The 12,311-nt window shown below is 36.7% G+C and overlaps 1 protein-coding gene across 2 annotated transcripts in view; it reads right to left on the bottom strand.

Moving 5' to 3' along the window:
* The window catches only part of KLHL1 (kelch like family member 1), a 196,699-nt gene that overhangs the window by 68,021 nt on the left and 116,367 nt on the right, over nucleotides 1–12,311 (bottom strand). For both annotated transcript variants that reach the window (XM_039560154.1, XM_039559587.1), the window contains exon 5: nucleotides 5,469–5,681. In XM_039560154.1, the coding sequence (XP_039416088.1) occupies nucleotides 5,469–5,681 (213 nt within the window). The remainder of the gene's footprint in view (nucleotides 1–5,468; nucleotides 5,682–12,311) is intronic.

Genomic DNA, 12,311 nt, shown 5'->3' on the forward strand with positions numbered 1-12,311 from the left:
ATTGTTTCTGCTCCTGGGCAAGAAATCTAATTTAGATGCCTATAACAGGTTCACTGGATCTGAGCCACAATGTATTTAATACTCAAAGACTATGCATTATCCTACTGATGTGAATTGCAAGCCTCTGAAAGTGATATCATTAAAAGTATTGCAGAGGAAAAGACAGTAATATCTCTGCTTTACTCTATGATATTTTTTAACTCTCCTACTGTTACAAGTGGATGCAAATAACAGCCTTTATAAACCCAGCACACTTCTGAAATACAAGTTAGCTTTAATTTAAGCATTTCTACCATGAAATATTTGTGCTCTTTTTATCATGCACATCTGAAAAACACTAAAACAGTATCACATCCTCATCTTTACTGTCATGCTATTCTAGGTACTCAGTATCGTGTTAACTTCTAACTCTTGCTTGTAATTTCCTTCAGCAGCCCAAGTACCATCAGCAATTTCTCAGACTCTTAAAAAACACCATAAAAATAATGTTTTGCCCAATAGAAGCTGCAGAATTCTTGGCTCATGCTGTAGTATCAACATTAACAGATACATTACATTGTGTACAGACAAACAGCAGCAACCAGCTTTTCATCTTAGTAAACATGATTACATCATTAGTAATCAAAATAGGCAGAGGCTCAAATACACAGCTGCATTGCATCGAATGCTTCACAGCACAGCTTGAGTCAGGGAACAGGAGATACAAACACAGAATAAACTATTGTGTTTTGAGAAAGGTGGAGAGAAAGATAAGGAGAATTCAGTGGAATAGATTCAATCTCTTCTACACCATGTGCCTTCATGGCCAGAAGTTAATATTTCAGCTTCAGCTGCAAGGTTAGACTTTTGTCTATATCCAGTTAGTGAGGATTTAGATGAACTGTTTTGCTCCCTGAGGGGTGGGAATAGCAATCACTGTATCACGTCATCAGAGATTAAGGTGAGAACACCTTTAGCTATTCTCTAATCATACCTTAACGGATATATCTTTCCAAGACTATAGATTTTCACTTCTAAGGAAAAGGTTCCTAACTACATTCTACTATGAAAGAATTAAATAAATTCATATATATATGTGTGTATGCCCATGTGTATGTGTAACGTACATTCATGCACTAATAGATGCTGGGGGCCACCCAGCTGGAAAGTAGCTTAGCAGAACAGGAGCCAGCACTGTGCCCTTGCCTCAAAGAAGACAGGTGGTATCTGGAGCTGCATTAGATAAAGTATTGTCAGTAAGTCAAGGAAAGTGATTCTTCCCCCAGCCTCAGCACTGGTGAGGTCAAACCAGGAGAGCTGTGTCCAATTCTGGACTCCTCAGTGCAAGAGAGACATGAACATACTGTAGAGAATACAGTGAAGGCTCACAAAGATAATGAAGGGACTGCAGCACTTCTCCTATGAGGAAAGGCTGAGAGAGCTGGGTCAGTTCATCCCAGAAAAGCAGAACCTTTGGGAAATCTTACCAATGTTCATAAAGACATGAAGAGAGGCTGCATAAAAGAGACACCACGGCTCTTTTCAGTGGTGCCCAGGGGACCAGAGTCAATGGGCACAAACTGAAACACAGGACGTTTCTGCTGAACATCAGGAAACATTTTTATACTGTTAGGGTGACTAAGCACTGGCACAATCCTTGGAATTACTTAAAACTATTTAGATACAGTCCTGTGCAAATGGCTCCAGGTTATCTCTGCTTGAGCAGAAGTGTTGGACCAGAGGTTATCCAGAGGTCCCTTCCAACCTCAGGCATCCTGTCATTTTGATGCTGTGACTATGTATATGTTTATCATATCATATAAAAAAAAAAAGACATATATATGTATATATACATACACACACACACCTGTATATAAACTGTCTGTAGTGTTTTTGTTTTGTTTTACATGTACTAATTTTTTGGGATTTTTTAATATTAAAAGGGTTTAATTTAAAATTCATTCAAAAATACTGCTGAAAATTGAGGGCAAGAGTACCACCACTTAGCCACAAAAGTAGCTTCTCATAATTTTTTAACAACTGACTAAATGTCATTTTAAATATAGTTTTTGCTTGTTTCTTAACTTGTTTAACTTACTCTCTGTACAGAATGCTATTAAAAGTTACAGTGAAAAAAATTCATAATAAGCTTGTAAATTAACAATTCAATTAAATAATCTAAATACTTCAGCATTAATAAGCTTTAGGAGTGCCACCAAATTTTTACTCTCTACAAATCCCTTAAGAACAAAAACGAGCATAAATTATGTTTCCTGTATGGATCAACATAAAATGTCTGGAACACCTATTGGAAAGTATTCTTATTATTATATTAGCTATTATATTGCCTATTACCTATGTAACTACTTATTATAATGTGAAATAATTTCTTATATTGGCCAAGCTACCAATATTTGCTTTTTGACTTGAATGAAGAAATATGAACTGTTTTAATTCAGAAGATGGTTCCAGGCAAATCAAAGAAGCAAAAAAGTTTCTATGGCAACATTGCAGGTTCTATTATTTCATTTTCAGCTTCATTATAGTTTCCTTTTAACGTGTTAATACTGGCTTGACTTCTCCTAAATTCATCTACTGGATTATGAATCCCATTGTTTGATATTGTAGTACTTAAGTCTGACTACATTGCCAATATAATTACTGCACCTTGAGAGTGAAATGAGGTATCATGAAAACCCAGGATACAAATTTAAAGCTTCATTTTAAGAGGATCTCAGTACAATCTTTCCAATCTGTTAATAATCTCTGTAGTCTATGAGTTCATATTTTTCAAAAGAATTTAAAAGTAAGGAATATAAATCGGGTTTTTTTCAAAGGTCCAATGATTAGCTGCTAATTTTGACCTGGCTTCTTTCCAGAGAGCTCTTCAGTTAATTTCCAGTGCAATGAAAATGATAGAGGGTTTTATTTGATATATATTTAAGTATAAACCACAGCAAGAAAAAAATCCCCTTTTGGTAATAAAAAGTAAATTTTCACTTTCAGGTCTCAATAATTTTTTGCTGAAATTTTGTTATATCTTATTTCTAATTTCAAAAAACACCTTGCTTTTTTAGCATTATAGTTGATATATTTATGAAGCAGTTCTCAAGTACAGACCAGCACCAGTATGTATGACTTAATTTCCATATTAAATAGAACAGAAAGTTCAAAAGAATTGCCAGTATATCACTATAAAATATTTCTTTCTAAATCTCCTTATAAACAGTTTTTAAACTTTTTTCTTTTCATGTACCCAACTCACTAGTCACCTACCCCCTTGCTACATAAGTGCAGCTCAGCAATAGCCAAAACACATGTGTTACCAGCACTGTGTAATAGACTGAAATGGTTAATGGCTTAAATTGCTAAAATCATTGGAGGACTTTTGCCCACAGTAGAAAACTGCAAAGATGCAGCTGTTCATCTGGGACCATGGAAACCCATCTCTCCATCTCTCCCCAAATATGCCTACTGTCTGGAATTCGGACTGTGAGGGGAACTTGAGATAAGGTAAAGGGAGCACTCCTCAAGTGATACTGGAAGAGAGACTGGAATGCTGGCGGCTCAAAAAATCAGGAACAAGCTGACCTGTGCAAAGTAACCTCCGAGGTGCAGAGAGCAAGCACAGCTGACACCTCAGGCTATAGCTGGGTGTTGAACCAGGTAAGGACAGAGGCAAATCCTTCCATGCACATTACTGTCTCTACTCAAGTGCCTCAGCTGTGATAACTCCCCTTTTCCGAACTACTGGGGCATCCACATGTAGCCTGAAGGTATTGAGCTCTGCTGATGGGCCATAATGGGTCTTAAGGGACTCAAATTCATTGATGTAATAGGCAGGTGTATCTTAGAAGGTGCCAAAGACTCCCGAAGTGTCCCATGATCCACAACATTACATCATCCAGTTGAAATTCCCCACTCCCAGGGAGGTACCTGGGCTTTCCTACCAGAGAGAATATAAACCAAGTAGCTTTTTTGTCCTGTGGATTTCCTGGGATTTCCTCTGTCAGCTGGTGATCCAGTCTGAAATTTTCATTTGATCAGTATGTGGTGACCATCACTTCAACAGACATCAAAACAAGTCTCATCTTGAGGTGGTGAAATTTTTCTAATCTTATCCCTTCCTTCTCTTTCTTATACATTTTCTTAAGTGACATTTTTATGCTTTTATATTGTAAATAGCTATATGCCTGTTTTCCTGTACAACCAAATTGTTCTACAATAAAGCCTACGCATGTATGTTTAAAAACACCAGTCATTCAGTGTTGTTTCACTCTAATCTGCCCCAAGGGATCTGTTAACAAGATGGGTTACTTTCACCTGTTTTATCAGTAAGTGCAAAGCACAGCACCTTATCAGCTGCCATGAAGAAAGTTAACTTCACTCCATGCAGACCCAGTACACTAAGTGAAAGGAGAATGATCAGTTGTATGGAATTATGGAAAAAAATTGCTACTTAGTTCTCTGGGGAAAAAAAAAAAAAATCAGGAGCTGAAGCCTGAATCACAGATTCATAGAAGCATTCATAAGAAAGGAGATCCAGCTGACTTCCAGTGGTCACCTAGGTCAAGTCACATCAGGGCTTCTGCCAACACTGGATTTAGTGATCTGGTCTAGCTAATTCAGGAAAACCTTCAATGAAGAAGATCACTTAGCCTTTGAAAAAACTGCTACATTTGTTCATTGCATTCCAAGTGATTCCTCCCCAAGCCAATGTCCAAACTGAACTGCCCATGCTGCAAGTTGGAATGTTTGCCTCTTCTTACATTTTGTGGTGCGCTCAAGAATGTGGTTCCATGATCTTACCTTCAGGCCTTGAGTTGCTATTAGGTCATCGCTTAGTCTTCTTTTCACTAGACTGAACAAGCCCACTTCTTCTGCTTCTCCTTTCCTAGCTGTCATACCATCTTGGTAGCCCACCCCTGGACCTTCTCCAATTTTCTCCTATGCCTATCAAATTGTGGAGTACAAAACTGGAAACAAAAGTGCAGGTGCAGCCTTAGCAGCACCAGCTATTACAGGAATAATAACTTCATATGGCCTGGTGACAGAATTTTTTGTGTTGTTGAACAATATAGAGTTCTCTTAATTCATACTGTTGACTCATCCTCAGCCTGGTATCTGTCATAAGCCCCATGTGGTTTTTTGTTGTTGGTTTGTTTGTTCTGTTTAGATTTTGCTGGGTTTTTTACTGAGAATATTTATTATTCTGCCTGTTATCCTTAGCATGTTATGAAATCTGCAGTTACTCCTCTTCAGTTTCACAACTCTGCCCTTCTTGTGTATGTGTTGGCCCAATCCTCAAGAGAGATCACTCAGGGTGAAAGGCTACCACCCATTTTTTCTGATTCTGAACAGGTTTGCTTTTAAACACACAGAGTATTCAGAAGTTGCAGATTATAAACTGATGAGAGTTTTCACAAGAACACAATAATGATGACGATCTTGTTGTTATGATGATGATGATTGCATAATTCTAAAAATACCTGAGGTGGAAGGAGTGGTAATCTGATATAAGCAAGCAGCATACTTAGGTCATTGCATCGCCTCTGCATATCATACTTCACCCACATCATTAAGGCATGGAAAATGGTCTCTTCATCAGGAACATTCACATCATCACTGGCAAGAAGTTTATGGAGTTCTTCGGCTGGTAGAAGTAAAAATTCTTGATTTCTTATAACTTCCATTATATTCTCCTGTGAAGAAAAAGGTATTTCAGATCCAGTAATATCCAGTAATCCAGTAATTTCAGATCCAGCAAGAAAATAAAAAATAACTGTTAAAGCTAATAAGCCATAAGATTAGTCTATATCTGCCATACCTAGATATGGGTATGCTCTGCCATACCCTTGCAGCTCATGAGAAAAACGAAACATAAACGATTAGAGTTCAACAGCCATAGTTGCAATTCATATATAAATATATTCCGAAAAAAAAATGAAGATTATATGATAATACTGTAATTAAAAATTGTCAGAATTAGTAAAGGCGGTTGTTTGAATTTTTTATAAACTCAGTTGTAGTTGAGCACATTAAATATATTGTAAGTCTTTACATGCACATACTACATTTTCCTGGATATTTTCACTGTCTGATCTATTTCTTAAATAACTTGTCAGTCATACGTAGTTATATTATGAATATCTAGATTTCTGTCTACACATATGAGGAGAAGATAGCACCATGAATTAAGGATTATTTTTTGACCTTGTTTAGAACAGATTGTTAATATCCAGTTATCATGCAAAATGTTTACAGCAATTAAAATCCCACAGTATTGAAAACTAATACTGTTGTGGTTTAGGAATGGTACTCCCCAGTTCAGTGCTCCCACCAAGACTCTCCAAACCACATGACACTCTCTTGCTCGCCTGCTTTTTCCCTCACCCCTCCTCCCTGTGGTGGGCTGGAGAGGAAAACTGGAGGCACAAAAGGTACAGGTCACAGGTTGAGATAGGAAAAATTTACAGGAAAAAGCAATGAGGTAAGGAAACAAACAGCAACAGCAACAATACTACAAGAAAGGAAACGATTCACACAGAACCACAGCCCCCACACCAACCCCCCCATCCCCAATAGACAACACCAGATGGATCCCTCTGTCACATTTACTTGACTGGAAGGAACTGCTCCCCCTTGGAAGAGACCTTTCCCCTACACTCCTGGCAATGACATAAGGTTTTACAGACCAACTTCCATGTCCTTGCTATGCCCCACTCCTGCAAAAAATTAACCTTGTCCTGGACAGAACCAGGACTAATAAAATAGGTTTTATAAACTAAATTGGTTTTATAAAATTATTTTATAAACGACATAAAACATAAACAACAAAAAAAGTGTTGCATTTAGCTGTCTGAATCCTACTGACTGAATTAAGCACTCCCTGAACTACCTACTCTACATCAACAGGACACAGCAGAATCACAGTTCTACAGATATTTTTTTCCAAACATTTCTTGTAGGGTGCTTCATATCTGTGGAGAAATTGTAAATGTGTTTTCATATTCTTGATCCACAGACAATTATAAGACGAAAGTGAAGTAGTTGAAGACTGGAGGCACAAGAAAAAAGAACAAAATTTTTATATAAACCAAAAATGTAAGAAGTAATAGAGGGAGCAGTAAGTTACAACATCTAATAGATAGTAATGAATTTCATTATTCTGTTTTGGATAGATGTTCTAAGACGAGAAGTGGGGAAAGAATGACAAAACGTTAATCAAGGACTTAAGTGTAAGAATATCGAAATTGAGGGAAGTGGATAATACCACTGCTACACCCACTAAATTCAGTTTTTAGCTGAATTCAGCTATCAAAATCCAAATCAATACTATCTGTAATTGCTTGTTTGGGTCTGCACCAGGAGAAGGACTGACTGGTCATTGGAAACTGAAATAGAACTAACATAGTATTGCTAAGACATAACAAATACAGGAAAAAAATGCGCAAGACTTGCAACATCAGAATTATACTCCGGCTCTAGTATGTGACATGCTGTCCTTCCCTGCCTGATGCAATAGAAGGAAACTCTTATTTTAATTCTCCAACTTCATATTTTTTGAAATTTACTGCTTAAGCATATTTATTAAAAATTAACTGCGTACTATTTTATATAAGGTAGCAGAGATGAATAATGCAGACATAGACATGACAAAATCATGAGACAGTAGATCCTTGAAATGTGTAATGTAATTACAGATAAAATACGTAAGTGCAGATGGAATAAATCAGATATAGTTAAAAATTATGCTTTTTATTATGAATGTGAATGCTTTGATAGGTAAAACTTAATTTTCAATCAGTTACTTTTTAACTCTACATATATAGGATGCTGACACAACAGAAAATCAAAGGTATATATATATGGTCATGGACTACATTAACCATGCTGTTAAATTACCTTAACATAATTGATAATTGGATCAAAACAGGACTCGGTTATTTTCAAAATCACTAGATTAAATGTCAATAGGACCCTAAAAATGTAGATTTCTCTGGAATGAGGTTTTAAACTATTACCTCCTGATAAAGTTTAAATTGTGTGTCCAGAACATTGTAGATTATCTTGGAAATGTAAGGGAACTAGTTTGTAGGCAGGCACTTAACCACAAGCTGGCTTAATTCATTTTAATTAAAAAGTCATAAAATTCACAAAATTTCATTGCACTTCTCAATAAAATGATTTATAAGACAAAGTTTAATTAAGCGTGGTTCAACTGAGATTAAATCCCATTATGAAAAAAAATATAACTCTACTTCTTAATAGGAACCAACATCAAACTCTGCAATAGCATATTAATCCAAAGACCCAGTACTATAGAGAAGCATTGTGGTGGTGGAACACATTTCAGGAACTCACAGAACTCAATTAATTAAGAATAGCATTCAAAGCAGGAGCTCTAACTTCAGAACAATAATTTTAGGTTTGATTAAGGTCTTTTTGGTCATCTTTTAATGTTTTTCATTTGCATATATGCTTAAAGAGAACTTACTCCAGCCTCTGTACTGATTGAACATTGACTTAAAGTAGAATCAAACAAAGTTTTCAGACAAAACATATGAGCTCAAATCTCTTCTACTAAACATCTGGACTTACATTAATTTCATGTTACTCAGGCATGAGTACTGCAGAACGTAACAAATATATATTATGTTTTATACATATAATATGCCATATATATTATAAATATACCATATATGTAATAAATATGCCATATATATACATATATATATAATATAAGTGTCATAGATATAATTCTGATTATATATCTATAAAATCCAGGTTTTTGATCTTCAGAGCTAAAAATTCTCTCCTTCAACTCATTAGCATTTCCTGAACAGACTAATGAATGTTAAATCTTCCTAGATAACATTTTAATTTCTTGAAGTTAATTTCATTTGGAGCAGCAAAGCATATTTCAATGGCTAACTGTTCTACAGGATACAACAGATATCTGTGACATCTTTCCATGATACATTTAATAAAATTTAAATTCTCCTGAAATTAAGGTGCAAGATAGGAACTGAGCTACACAGTTACAGAATTAGAGAATCATTAAGGCTGGAAAAGACTTAAGATCATCTAGTTCAACCATTAACCTAACACTGGCATCTTCAGCACTAAACCATGTCCAAGTACCACATACCACATCTGGATGTTTTTTGAGTACTTTCAGGGATGGTGATTCCACACTATGACCACCCTTTCAGGGAAGAAATTTTTCCTAATATTCAGTGTCTTTTTCCCTTGGCACAAGCAGAGGCCATTTCCTCTCATCCTGTTCTAGTGAAGTGCTTTCAGGAATGCCTAGGTCCTCATGGGCACATAAAACTTTATTAGGAGAACAAGGGTACTGAACCTTAAAGTGTGCCGAAGATTATGGGACAGAGGTGTATGAGTCTCCAGGACCTGTAATTTTTGACTCAAATACTTAAGAGGATTTGTAGATCTGGTCTTCACTATTTCATAAGTCTCACTAGATGCACTGGGCCCCTTCTGCATGCATCACTTGCATAGCCTTTCCATGTTTTAAATAAGTGGAGTAGTGGATTTTTGCTTTTAATTCAGAAAATGTAACCTACAGTAGAAAGTATGAAAGTCTCTGAACCTGCTTGGACAAAGCTGTGTCACTTGACTGCTCTTCCACTTTCTCCAAGTGACCATGCAGCAACCATTGCTGTGGAGTCATAGCATTTCAATGGCAGAGATGTTTCACTTGTAAAGCTTTTCAGCAGTACACAGGGTTAGCATTAAATAAGCATGAAGCATCAGAACAGTAGAGCCATGTAAACAAAACACGTCTATATTTAAAGGCAGATAAGCAATTGCCCAAGTATTTAATAGGGTGTGCATCATATAAACATAAAGGCTCTAATAAAATTAAATTATTAGCAAATGAAATTTAATACCACATATCTTTATAATGATGTCACCAACACAATTGAATTAGATTTTTTTAATCTTAACTTGTAATGATCATTATTCCACATGGAATCAAATTATCAAATTATCTCAAATTATCTAGCAAAAGCTAGTTTTCATTGATGTTTATGTCATTGATTTCACTAATCAGCATATATCATTTATAATGAAGAACCTCAAAAATATTAAATAATTTCATATGTTGACAAAGAATGTCATATTCTGAGAGTGCTATTCAGAACCTGCTACACCAGAAATGCCAAGGAAGTAAAATGCTTAGCAGGTTTTCTGGTTTTGGACGTATGGGTCTTATTTAAAATGTTTTATGTTTTTGCGATTTGGACGCTGTGATCTTAACAATTAAAAAATTTAAACCAAATAAACTAATGCCAAAACTAAGATACCCATATACTAGGCTTTCACTTAGTACATCACTAACGTCCATAATATTTTAAGCTCATACTACTTTTAGTTTAGAATTGAGGTTTTCATGAGAAGATTTAAATAAATGAATAAATAGTGCATCTGATTTTCATATTAAATCATATTGGTAGTATACTTTCTGAAGTGATAAGACATGAAAGCAAATTTTGATATTGGTCAATTCCCAAGATATTTCAGTCTGGAATTATTGCTGCTGTGTTACACTGAATTCAAACCTCTTGTTTTTATGCCTGATTTTCCATATCAGCTGTGTATCATATAATACTACATCCCCTTTATAACATTGTGTAATTTCTTCCCTAAGAAGAATGGGCTTTTCAGGTTTGTGAACTCCCATTAGACAAAGGACCACTATTTATTAATAGCCTTATAGTCTGGTTCTCCTGCCAAATCCCAGATTCTATCTGGAAACCTGAACCTCGGATCCTGAATCTCCAACCAAATCTCAGATTTTATCTGAGAGTGAGCTCTAGCTGACCTAGGTAATCCAAGGATCTACGTTTCTTCCAGCACCAGATGCCAGCCCAATATAATCATTACAAAAGGGCTATAAAGGCTGGGGTGTTCAAAGGACGGTGGAAGAGATCCTACATATCTGTGTATGCTCCTCTGAACTTTGTCAGTGGGAAGAGAAATAAGAAACTGCTGCTTTTTGGGGAGAGCAGACAGCATGTTAAGGATAGAAGAGACTGCAACTGTGGGTACCATCTCACACAGCATACTGAAATCTTCGTATGAGACTTCTAGATGACTAAGTTAGACTTTCAAAATCTAAATATTTTCTTTTTTTACTTGCAACTTTTAAATTAATTTAAAAAAATAATAACAATAATAATTGAGTTTTAGGATATGAGGCTACAGAATTAGCCATACTATACTGTCATTCATTGTCAATATGATGCAGCATTCTGGGATTCCACAATCTAAGCGTAGCTCACAACTAGTTGCTCACAGACATTTGCTGCCATGTTGGTTTATTAATGATAAACTGGCTAAAAACTTTCAAGCTATGTCAGAATGATTAATATTTTTTCTTGTATTGGTGAAGGATCTTGTCTCACATCCTGCACATATTCTTTTTCACATGGGTTAGCAAGCATAGTCCCAGAAGGGATTTTCTTGCAAAGAGGTGCTTACAGCTTCCTCTATGACTTAACAGAACCAATCAACTGGCTAGTTTGAATATTGACAATTTTTTAAGCCACTTAAAATTTTGACCGCCTCTGTGGTCCACATTTAAGAATGGACAAACCCCCGGAAGCTCTCTCTTGCTTCCGGCCTTGGGACAGGTAACTGAGCAGGGCCTGTGCAGCCCAGCGGGGCTGGGCTGGGCCCTGCTCAGGCCAGGCTGGGCTGGGACACAGCCATCCTGGAGCCATGTGGCCCTGTTCCATTCCCCCCACAGCCCTGCTCTGTGCAGGCGGCGCGGCCCGGCTCTACACCCCCCCTCCAGTGCGGCCAAGATTCAGCTGAAGCTGCCCACTGCCCAGCAAAGATCATGTGACCAACAGCGATAAGCGAATTCCAGCTGCACAGCCCAGGTGAGGTTAACCCTTTTAGTGCTGTAAGTTTCCTCCAGAATAGATGAAGCCTGCAGACATTAAGTAAAGCAAGAAGAGCTGAAATCCTGAGGTAGGAGAAAGAGGAGAAGTGTTTTGAAGGTGTGGTATGATTTTTTTTTTTCCTTCCTTTTAGGTCTGTTAATAAACTTCTTTATATTCTTTTAAGTTTTGTGCCTGCTTTGCTTTCTCCTAACTCTTATCTCACAGAAGGTAGATAAGTAAGTGATAATTTGAACAGAACCAGTACACTAAATTGGTGTTTCTGCCCAGTTACAAACTGAACCCGCTACACACATCTAGTAAGATTCCAGAAGCCTAAACCTGTACACAAAACAGGCGCAATTTGCTAGATGGATGAGGACATGTACACATTTTGCTCCCCCCAACTGAAACAATCTT

Source organism: Corvus cornix, chromosome 1 (genome assembly GCF_000738735.6).
Source record: "Corvus cornix cornix isolate S_Up_H32 chromosome 1, ASM73873v5, whole genome shotgun sequence".
Taxonomy (NCBI): Eukaryota; Metazoa; Chordata; class Aves; order Passeriformes; family Corvidae; genus Corvus; species Corvus cornix.